At 33.3% G+C, this 12,316-nt stretch overlaps 1 protein-coding gene across 8 annotated transcripts in view; it reads left to right on the top strand.

The window, feature by feature from the left end:
- The window catches only part of Abi1 (abl interactor 1), a 122,424-nt gene that overhangs the window by 101,310 nt on the left and 8,798 nt on the right, over positions 1–12,316 (top strand). For 6 of the 8 annotated variants that reach the window (XM_063238048.1, XM_063238049.1, XM_063238045.1 and 3 more), the window contains 2 exons: positions 1,387–1,527; positions 7,892–7,992. In XM_063238048.1, coding sequence (XP_063094118.1) covers positions 1,387–1,527; positions 7,892–7,992 — 242 coding nt within the window. Of the gene's footprint in view, positions 1–1,386; positions 1,528–7,891; positions 7,993–8,866; positions 8,945–12,316 lie in introns of all 8 variants that reach the window. The other 2 variants (XM_063238050.1, XM_063238051.1) reach the window with 1 other exon arrangement.

Raw genomic sequence — 12,316 nt, 5'->3', positions numbered from 1 at the left:
TCCTGTCCTGAGACCCGTGCTGTGTGATACTACTTTTTTTTTTAATAACAGGGATTGAATTCTCAACCTTGCGCTTGCCAGGCAGGTGCTTGTGCCTTGAGCTATATCCCCAGCCCATGGTATTACCTTTTACAAATACACTTTGGTTTTTATTTTCCTGAGCAGAATCCAAGATGAATCTACTTGTAGTAGTCTCTGTACACATCTGTATAAGAAAAGTTCTTTTTTTATCCTTGTAAATGGGCATCACTTATTTCTTTGTCTTTTTTTTAAACTCTTTTCTCTCTTCTTTGAGGCAAGATCTTGCTATTCAGTTCAGGCTGGCCTTGAACTCACTGTGTGGCCCAGGCTGGCCTTGAATTTGTGATGATTCGATGAATATCTGCCTCTCTGCTCTGAGCATAGGGATGACAGGTTTGCACCATCATGCCTGGCTGTGTGTGTATGTGTGAAATATAAATCTGACTTGAAGTTATTTTAAGTAGAACAATGATTGAGGGTCTTCCACATGTGTAGGGTGACTTTCCCCGTATTTAGCAATGTTTATACTACAGAACTTTGGATGACTTGTCTACTTTGTATAGTTTGGTTAGTATTCTGCAGCTTTTCTCTCTCTTCTGTTAAGTAGCACATACTTGTAACTATGCATCGGTTGGTAATGTTAGGCTCTCTTTGTACTAGAATAGCTTTATGAGAAGGCCAATTGGAGAAATAGGAAAGGTACTGGTGGCTTCCTCCTTCCTTGTTCTCATAATTTTAAATGTATTGAATGCTTGCCAAGACTTTTCTGAATAATTACTCATTTAACATAAAAACTAGAGATTTTTTGTTTTGGGGAAAGTTGATTTCAGCAATCAATTTTTTCAGAGGATTTTAGTTTTCATTTTATCTTTATAAACTCCTACCTCTGAAAAGAAGATACGTTATTATACAGGAAAGTAAAAATCACATGTTGAGAAATTAGTGACGTTACTTCTAGAATCAGAATATATTTCTCTGTATATTTCCATATTGAAGTAGAAATAAGTTGCAAAGAAGATATTTAGCTTCCCATGTAAAGGACAGTGACTTATGGGTGAATGAACTGGGAATAAAGTATATTTCAAAGTTCTATATTATTGAACATCAAAAAATTATAATTATCATTTTTAGAAGGTTAGAATTTTTCAATTATCCTCTCTTATATTTTTCCTAAGAAGAGGTAGCACATTTTAGTTTTTATGTAACAAACTTCATTTATTTCAATTAAAAATCTTTTAAAAAATTATAAATCATAGTAAAATAAAAGTTTAGTAATCGCAAAAGGACCACACATTTGTGTGTGTGGGGAGAAATACTATGTTATCTTTCTTATTCATTACCCTTTTCTCTGTTGTTCTTTTTCAGGCGAAATACTCCTTATAAAACCCTGGAGCCTGTTAAACCCCCAACAGTTCCTAATGATTATATGACCAGTCCTGCAAGACTTGGAAGTCAGCATAGTCCAGGCAGGACAGCTTCTTTAAATCAGAGACCAAGAACACACAGGTAAAACTTGAGGGTGAACATCTGAATATTTGAGAATGTTAGCGAATGATGCCAAACTCCTGCAAAAGGTGCTGCATAAAGATAAAATACTAGTCTAATGCCACTATTGAATGTAAATTTTGAGAGTAATAATGTTTTATCTACCTATAAATTTATTATACTTTCTGTTATTTACGTTTTATGCTTTTTACACTTCATAGATTAAGATTTTTTCCTTTTGATACAGCGATGGGGGATATGTATTTGGATTCATGCTAAAGAGTATTTTTAAAATGGTCTTTCAAAAAGGCACAAGGTGGGGTTGCAAGATGTAGATTATCTGGTTAGTAGGTTATCTGTTTAGCATGCACAAGTCTCTGGGTTCAGCACCTCCCTTCAATAAAGCCAAGACAACCACTGTTAAATATTTTTAGACAAAAGCTTAAACATCATAGAAGTCATACAGCATGATTTAAACTTAAGAGGTTGAAAAAAAGATTTTTAGCTCCTTTTTGTTTTCCTTTTTTTCTTCTTGTTTTTACTATTCAACCTAGTTTCCTTTGGTTGCCCTGTATTTGCATAGCTTCAGTTTAACTTATTTCTGAAGAAGAATTTCTTTTCTTCTCTTTTTTCTTTTTTTGTACTGGGAATTGGCCTCAGGACCTCACATTTGCCAGGCAAGTCCTATGCCACTGAGCTATATCCCTGGTCCCCAAAGAATTTCTTTAGAGAGTTAATATTTTAGAGTATGCTATTATTATATATAGTTTTATAAACATACAAGAACTCAGCTGTTCACTGTGTTTTTAGAAACTCAGTTATAGACTAGAACACATATTAGAGTATAACACATATTAGAGTTTGGCAAATTAGGGTTAAGTTGCCAAAATTATTTTTGATGATTCAGCTAAATAGGGCATATCAAGCTGTTTGATTCTAGGTAATTGCTATTGGTTATATGTATCAGGTCAAGATCAGGGTCAATCAAAATTATTCACATTTTATATTTATTAGTTGTAAATTACCAAAAGATCAAAATAGGTTTTCCCCTCTTATAGAAGTAGTTTAATCATTAATAATATTAGTTTAGTAATAGTTTAGTCATATAACAACCAGTTATTAAGTTACTTCATTAGATACCAGGCATATACTAAGAAAGGATAGTTTTTTTTTCCTAACACCCAGAGCTCATTCTGTTAGAACAGGGGTCAACAAACTTTTTCTAGATATTTCCAGATTGTCAGTATTTTAGGATTTGCAGGCCATGTGGTATGTTGCAATTATTCAGTTTTGTCATTGTAGTGCAAAAACAGCTGTAGACAATATGTAAATGAATAAGCCTGGCTATATTCCAATGAAGTTTTATTTAAGGCAGTGAAATTTGTATTTCATAAAATTTTAATGTGTTGCAAAACATTACCCCTCTTTTGATTTCCCCCTCCCCAGCTATTTGACCATGTAAAACATGTTCTTAATTTGTAAGCAGTTATCAGGCAGTGGGCCAGTGTTAGCCCATGAGCCGTAACTTTGCAGCTCTTTTATTAGAAAAAAGGCATTTAAGCCAATAATTGTAGAAGAGCACAACAGATGCAAAAATACTCATATATCTATGGTAGTACAAAGATAAGTATTGATTGCCTGGCTGGGGATCAGAGAAGATTTAACGTTTAGGCTATTTTGTTACATCAGTGGCTTTTCCCCTTTCATTAAAATGTCATAATCTATAGATTGATTGTATTGGAGGAGGAAATAAAAAACTTTATCCAGAGCTTATGCAGAGGTCTTCTAAATGTATTTTATTAGTGACGTTAATTTTATAAAATGTTGGTTTCAGTGTGATATTTTCATATATCCATGTAATAGTTTTTGGTTATATACCCTCCATTGTATTTCATTCCCCTTGATCCGATCCCCTTGTCTAAATAATATAATAGTTTTCATTATTCTTTCATGTAATTCTCCACAAAGATTCTATATGTTGGGGAAACACATGATACTTTGAGTATGACTTCAATCACTTACTGTGATGAATTGTACCATCCATTTTCTTGTCAGTGATGTAATTTTGGTATTCTTTATGGCTAAATAATACTCCATTGTGCATAAGTACTACATTTTCTTTATCTATTCATCCATCAATTCATACCTAGGCTGGGTCTGTATTTTGGCTGTTGTTAATTATATTACAGTAAACATAGATATAGGTATATTTACAGTAGGTTGACTTTGATCCCTTTGGGCATATACCGAGAGTGGTAATAGCTAGATCAAACAGTACCTCTGTTTTCAGTGTTTTGAGGAAACACTGTACTGATTTCCACAGGGGCTGTCCTGTTACTTTCCCTTTTTCACTTGCTTATTCACCAACATTCACTGCTTTCTGAATTGTCAATGACAGCCATTCTAACTGTGGTGAAATGGAAACTCAGTGTAGTTTTGAGCTGCATTTTTCTGATGGCTAAAGATGTTGAATATATTTTCAAATACGTATCAGCTATTTTTACTTCTGTGAAGTGCTTGTTCAGTTCATTTGCTAATTGTATTTAGTGGGAAGGGTTTTTTTTTTTTTTTTTTTTGTATTGGGGATCGAACTCACAACCATGTACTTGCAAGGCAGGTGCTTATGCTGCTAAGCTAAATCCCTGGCCCCAGAAGTTTGGTTTTTGGTGTTAAGATTTTTCAGTTCTTTATTTATTCCAGATACAAATCTTATGTCTGAAGAGTAGCCGGGAAGTTTTCTCCAATTTTTGTGGGCCCTCTCTTCATTCTTTCTTTGGGGGTGGGGTAGGTGACTGGGAACTGAACTCAGAACCTCACACTTGCCAGGCAGGTGCTGTGGCGCTGAACTGTGTCCCCAGCCCCTCTTTCATTCTTGTTGATTATTTCTTTGCTGTACAGAAGCCATTTGTACGTAGTGCCATTTGTTTTTGTTTTTTGGTACTTGGGATTGAATTCACAACCTTGCGCTTACCAGGCAGGTGCTTGTGCCGCCGAGCTAAACCCCTGGCCTCATTTGTTAATTCTTGCTAGTATTTCCTGTGCTGTTCGAGTCCTATTCAGGAAATCTTTGTCTGTGCCTGTAACTTCAAGTGTTTCTCCTGTTTCCTTTTTGTAGGTGCAGTTTCAGATTTTTTGTAATCTTTGATCCATTGATCCATTTTGAATGCATTAGTTTTTAACTTTATGAAGAAATAAAATTTTGTAACAAAATAAGAATAGTTAACACACCATATTACTACCTTCAAATACTCAAAGCACAAGACAAAAAAGAGTCTTCATTATAAAGAAGAAACAAACAAACAAATAATACCACAAAACTTTTGTTTTGAATGAACTAAGAGAAACTAGGAGTAAAAATGAAACCAATTAAGAGTGGAATCGCTAATTTGGGGAATTATTTGAACTCATTTCTTTCCATTTATCTATGTTCTTTTTTCCTCTTGTATATCTATTTTGAGTTTTTCATATAAGAGAAACTGTGATATTTGACTACTTAATATTATGTTGTCAAGTTGCATCCACTTATGTATGAATGCCTCAAGATTATCTTTATGGCAGAGTGTTACTCCATTGTGTATAAATACTACATTGTTTTTATCCATTCATCTGCTGATATATATATATATGATTTCCAAAGTCTGGCTGTGGGCCCTTTTAAACATGAGTACACATGTATTCTTGTAAAACAATGATCTTACCACTTTTGGAAAAATACCGAGGAAGGGGATAACTGGGTCAAATGTAATTTCTATTTTTAGTTTTTTGCATAATCTCAATACTAACTTCCACAGCAGTTATACTAGATTATTAGGTCACATTCCTACAAATAATGGAGACGAGTTCTTTTGCCCTGTAGCCTTACCAGCATTTGTTATTAGTAATTTTTTTTATTATAGCCATTCTTTCTGGTATAAGATTATGCATCAGTATATATTAGTTTTAATTTGTATTTCTTTAATGGCCAGCCATGTTTTCAAATTAGACTCCCCAAAACAAAAGACAGTTAAAAAATTGGGTAGCTCAAATGAATAAACAGTTCTCAGAAGAAGTACAAAAGGCCACTAAAATACCTGAAAAAAATGTTGAACTGATTCTTGTGTGTGGTGAGAAATAGGGATCTAGTTTTATTTTATGTATATTTGGTTTTCCCAGCACTAGTTGTTAAAGCTTACTTTCTTTTTAAAACATGTTTTTGTCTCTTTGTCAAGAATTATATGACTCTAGTTAGGAGTTTGTTTCTGTGTCCTTTATTCCATTGGTCCACATGTCTTTTTGGACCAATACCATGCTGTTCTTGTTACTGTGGCTTTGTAGTATGTTTGAAATCAGGTATTGTGATACCTGCAGCATTGTTCTTTTTGCTTAGAATTGCTTTGGCTTTTCTAAGTCTTTTCTGTTCCCATATGAATTTCAGGATTATTTTTTTCTAGTTCTATGAAAAATGTCATTAGAGTTTTGATGCAAATTGCATTGACTATAGTTGCTTTTGGTAATATGGCCATTTTAACAATATTAATTATGATAGTTCTTGAACCTGGGAAGTGTTTCTGTATTCTAGTGACATCTTTAGTTTCTTTCTTCAGTGTTTTGTAATTTGCAGTAAAGAGATCTTTCACTTTCTTTGTTAGGTTGATTGCTAGTTTTATTTATTTATTTTATTTATTGCTATTTTATTTATTTTTTTCAGGCTGTTGTTAATGAAACTGTTTTCCTAATTTTTCTCAGCTAATTCATCATCAGGGTATAGAAAAGCATCTATCTGTCTGTCCATTTGTCTGTCTGTCTGTCTTTGAGACTGGCCTCACTGTGTAATTCAGACTGGCCTGGAACTCACTGCAGTCCCTATGCCTCAGCCTCCCACATACAGGGATTACAGGCATGCCCCACTACACTGGGTTCTGATGTTTTAAATGTTGATTTTGTATCTTGATGCTTTGCTGAGTTTATTAGATCTAAAAGTTCTTTGGTGGAATCATTAGGATCTTCTAAGTATGGGATAGTTTATTTCCTTTATTGTTTATATCCCTTTTATTTCTTTTTTCTTGCCTCATTGCTTTGGCTAAAATTTTGAGAACCATATTAAATAGGATTGGTAAGGGTAGTCATCCCTATCTTGTTCTTAATTTTAGAGGAAATGCTTTTAGTTTTTCCTTATTCAGTACTATGCTGGCTATGAATTTATCATATATAGCCTTTCGTATGTTGAAGCATCATTTTTACTTCTAGCTTTTTATTATATAGAAATAAATTTTTTAGTTTAGTTGACAAGGAGGTATGATCTTTTTATACTAGTTTCTTCAGGGCTTTTATTATTAAGGAATTGTTGAGTTTTATCAAAGACTTTTCTGAATCTGTTGAGATGAATGGATGATTTTTATTCCCATTATCTATATAATGCACTGCAAATCTTTGCTCTGTTGGGTTTGTAGACTTATTGAGCAAATGATTTGATTTTAAACTAAGAGTTCGGTATGATGACCTCTGCTTGTAGTATCAGCTACTTGAGAGGCTGAGGCTGAAGAGTTGCTTGAGGCCATCCTAGGCAATAGCATAGCGAAACTGTCTCAAAAATAATAGTAATACAGAGCCTATTACTGCATGTATATATGTATGGTTTCACAGTTTCCATTGGTGTTCATCAGTCACGAAAAACAATTGGATAATGTAAGATCTTAAAGTTTACTAAAAACTACTAGTAAGTGCAAAGCCCCCCCCCCCCTGTTGTTGTTTTGGATACCACCGCTGAGCTATATCCTTGGCCCAAAATCTCATTGTTAAAAGGACAGTGCATCCATAAGAACTAGAATAGCAACTATTCCAAAACCTGTAATGAAGCTTCATTACTGTTTTTATCAGAGAATTTACCTGTTACTTTCCTTTGAGATGATTGTAGTTTTTTATGTTAATTTCAGACGAGGATTGGTTACCCTTATTTGCTTCCCTAGGATATTGAATATTCTCTTTTATATTCTCTTTTATTTATTGAATATTCTCTTTTATTCTCAATAGTTCGTCGTGCTATTTTTAATGCTTAGGTAAGCATTTCATGACAATGTGGTTAATGTCTATGTTGTTCACTGTTCTTCATAGCATTTATAGTTGTGATTAAATGCTCTCAACTCACTATACTGTAAATTTTACTGTTCATACATTTCTTGGATGGTTTTGAGTACTGTGATACTGTATTGGTTTCAGATGTTAAGTTACGTGAAACACAAGAGGCACTTCAGGTATGAGTGTTAAGGCTTATAATAAGTAATTTAAAATTTTCTGTACACACACATACACCCTGTAGAAGGAGTAGTTAGTAGCCTTGAGTTGATACTTGCAATGTTAGGGATTTTTCTAAATTTTGTGTTTTCACACGTTTTCCTTGTATGTGCAGTGGGAGTAGTGGAGGAAGTGGAAGTCGAGAGAACAGTGGGAGCAGCAGCATCGGCATTCCCATTGCTGTGCCCACGCCTTCCCCACCCACTATTGCACCAGGTATGTTATTTACTACTCTGCGTTAATATAGGGTAGTGTTAGGAACTTTATTAGGAAAGTGGCATAATTCAGTCTATTAGATAAAAGTATTAAATTTGTGGTTTTGGTAAAAGGTTTTAACAAATTTAACAGTATTTTTAGATTCATTTTCACAGTGTGTTTTAGACTTCTTACATATAGTAAATGTTTAATAGCTTTGTGAGATAGTTTTCTGGCCATTTTGCTTTAGAAATACTTGTCTTTGTCAGGAGTCAAGAATGATACTTCATTATTTCAAGAATAGGTCAGTGTTGTTTACAGTGTTATTACAGCCAAAGCCTGAGTTTGTGTAAAGACAAATTATGTTTGAAAGAATTTTGATGTTGCCTTGTAGGCTAGCATTTCAGTAATAGTATGTGCTTGTTTTGTGACTTTACACTTAAAGAGATTTAGTACTTCAGTGAAATGCACTGAATATAAAATGAGATTCAAATAGGAAAAGTTATTTTTTTTACAGAAAAGTTTTTTATAGTGTATACAAGTTAAGATATCTATAGAGAATATTAAATTAGCCCCTGATTTTTAGTAAATGGAATGCCAATTTTCTATAGTGTTAAGATACATAGATTAAAAATAAAGTATGATAATGAAAAGTGTTGGGAAAATTTTAGTTTCTCAAGCATATTGTTGTAGGAAACAAAGCTACTGATAAAAATAGGCATTATAATCTCAATGGCCTTTTTACCTAGCAAAATTCTTACTCATTGGAATGTGCTTTACATGTGGTGTCTTTCTCTTACTTTCTTCTTTCCAACACATTGTATTTTCATGCTGTTTCAGAATACATAGTTCTCTTTTCTTGTACTCTGACCTGAATTATAAACTATTTTATTAGAAAACATTTCTGTCCCTCCTCCTGGAGCTCCACCAGCAACACCTCTGCCACCATTCCTCCCAGTAAGCACCATGATAGGTGAGATCGCATGCCCATTGGAGCCCTTGAGTTTATAAGACTCCTGTGTAGCTAATATATGGCTGGCTGGCTTTTATAGTTATTAGGTTTTAGATGATAATACAGAGGTTAAAGTATTAATTTATACTGATTTCTTCTGATGAAGTCCTCTGAACTTACATGGTAAACAATTATAAAATAACCTTTTCTGTAATATGAAATATTTCTTTGTGTGGTTTATAACCAACTCAGTGTGGTTTTTGCTGTTCTTCATTTAGATTTTTCTAGCAGTACCTATTCAGTTTTTTGTTTTTGCTTTTGTTAATTAAAAAAGCAATGTAATCCCTTCTTACCCACAGTGACACTTGGTTTGGAACTCTCTGGTATATACAGCACTTGAAACACTGGGCGTTGAAAGTAGGGAAAGGAGGAGAAAAGAAAATAATGTGTGATGTGGGGGACTCTGATCCTTTCTTGCAGATTACATTCTGAAAAAATGATACAGCCCAGTTTGTAATGATACTTAAAAATGCCAGGAAACATAAATTCTTTCAAAGTTGGGGAGGATGCAATTAAACATAGAAGTAGTTCCTCATACAGAGTTATGAAAACCATTCAGCTTAGAAATAAACTGTAACAGTAATATGAGTAGAAGTGTATAATAAGGTAGTTTGAAAAAGGAGAGCTGAGTTTCACTTTAGGTGAAATAAAGCTGTCCAGCATAGCTCATCAAAGCATTTATACATATATGCAAAGAAAAAAAGAGTAAAGGAGATAATAAAGATTACAGAAGTTGTTGATAGGAAGTTTATATGAAAATACAATGCCTTCCACGTAATAATCAGGAAAATTAAAATTAAACCACAATGAAATAATGTTTTCTGTTCACTTGATAGGTGAAAACGTAGAAGTCCACACATAGAATTTTGTTAAGGACATATGGCAGCAGCGAAGTACACAGCTTCTTTTAAATGATAAATTCATTTGCAAAGTAATATGTTGTTACCCAGTCAAGTTGAACATGTACCTGTCCTAGGCTTACTGATTTCATTTTTAGATACTCACCTTAGAATGCTAGTTTGCATAGTATGGTTAAGGGATTCCTAAAGGTTGCCAAGATCCATTCATAGAGTTTGGAGATCAGGACTATATTCATTATTTGTGTGTCTTATTCTCATTGTTAGAAATGTTTAATAAAATTTTCCAGAGCCTACAAGACATTGGTTTGATAGCTAATGGAATATGTACTTGTGTATTCATGTGTTTCACAGATATGTCAGTTTTAATTTCTAATGTAATTATCTGAGACTTTTATCCATACAAGCAAAAGCTATTTGAGGTTGTTTTGGGAAGGGAAGCTTTGTTTTGTTTGAGACAAGGTCCTCATACTTAGTTCAGACTGGCCTTCAATTTATTAAGTAGCTCACGCTGGCCTCAAACTCAACAATCCTCCTGCCTCATCTTTCAGAGTGCTGGAATAATGGGCATGTTCCACCATCTCTGGTTCTGAAGGTAGTTTAATTGGTAAGCATGGATTCTAAAACCAAAAAGTTTGGAAAACTACTGTTTTAGAGCACTGGCTTTTGGATTGACATTCTCAGATTATTAGCATCCAGGAACTGGATGGAAATGTAAACTTTCAGATCCCATTTTATTCCAGACCCACTAGTTGGAAAGTCTCAAGATAGTGCCCGGGGATCTGTGTTGTAAGAAATCTTAATGGTAAAAGTCTGATCAGTGCTTCAGCTTGAGAACAGTTATTGTAGGGACATTCAGGAACCATCTTTTGGAATGTTCTTAGTAGTAGTAGTGGCAGCAGTAATGGCACAATTCTGGAGGCAAGCCAAACATCAAATAACAGTAGAATAAATAAATTGTGGTATACTCACATACAAACACAGCAGCAGAAAGGAGTGATGTACTTATCCACATAGTTGAATCTTAAAATATCAAGGGAAGAGCAGTTCAGTGATACAGATTCATTTTAGTATAAAAACTTATAAATTTGAAAAACTGTATATTTCTCAAGATTATAGTATTAGGTATGTGTGGTAAAAAACTATGTAGAAAAGAATGTTTAACACATACCTTGTGGGATTGGAAATCCTAAAGAGGGCACACAGGAAGTTTCAGGTAATACTGTTAATACTCTTATTTCTTTGAAATAATTTATCTATCTGTCTCTCTCTCTCTCTCTCTCTCTATATATATATATACACACACACACATATACATATATGTATGAAAATTAGTATACATATATGATTATATTTCAGTCTTAAACCCTTTGTCATTACGATTTTTTCATGATCAAATATCAATAAATTCTAAAATAGGCATAGTTTATAATTGCTGCACAATTTATTTTCAGTTTGGAATCATCAAGAAAAATCACTTTGATGTTACACACTTTTTATACAAGTCAGCTAAATATAAAAGTTATTTTACAGATATTTCTATAAGAAATGGCTAAAGATTTACTTATTAGCTCTTTGGAAAACGTATCTGTCCACAATTCTTATTCATGAAGACTTTTAAATGGATTTATATTTAAATGTTTTTCTATTTAGATTAGTATATATGTAGATGATTTGAATAATTGATGACTGCCTATGGCTTGTGAGTTCCAAAATGTTAACTATCTGCTTATTCTTTTTTAATGAACAACTTCTGCTGGTGGTTTTAATGCCATGGATGATGTGTGAAACAACTGAGTGAATATAAACTGAAGTGTCTCTTACTTCATGTGTTTGAGTGAGGGCAAGATAAGGTTAATCTTGATGTTAACTTTAGAGGCTTTTAGTTCTATTAAGCTTTTAAATATTAAACTTTTAAAATGTTGAAAAAAATCCTATCCTTTCATCAGTTGAGGTATAAAGTTATTTATATTAGTGAGTCTTTGTTTTAAAGCACATTGCATTGAGTATATAAAGTTTTCTAAGGAGATAGAATCTAAGAACAGCTGTATAGAAATGACTTATGTATATAATCAAAGTGTTTGTCCACTTTTGTCAAAAAGAAGGAAAAAACACAAATCTTACACAATATATAACATGTATTTTGAAACTAGAATGTGTGTTTTGCTTTAAAATTATTTTACTGTAATATGTATTATTTCTCAATGCAATAACAATTACAATAGTCCTATTAAATATGGAAAATACACTTAACAGTTTTTCCCTTAACCTAAACTTAGCCAGATTTACGCAGTATTGTGAATTAAAGCTGAATTGGCAGTGGGAAGTTTTTAAACCAAATATGAATATATTTACATGTAAAAACAAGTTTTCAACCTTACACAGTGGTGTTTTCAAACAGTTTATCTGTAAAGCCTATATGCAGTTATCTTTCATTACCATGGAATCAATCCAGAACCCCAAAGGTACTAAATGC

The sequence above is a fragment of the Cavia porcellus genome, unplaced genomic scaffold (assembly GCF_034190915.1).
Source record: "Cavia porcellus strain 051 isolate PalLab524CR breed Dunkin Hartley unplaced genomic scaffold, mCavPor4.1 scaffold_27, whole genome shotgun sequence".
NCBI classification, from domain to species: Eukaryota; Metazoa; Chordata; class Mammalia; order Rodentia; family Caviidae; genus Cavia; species Cavia porcellus.
This window is presented reverse-complemented; position numbering and strand designations above follow the sequence as displayed.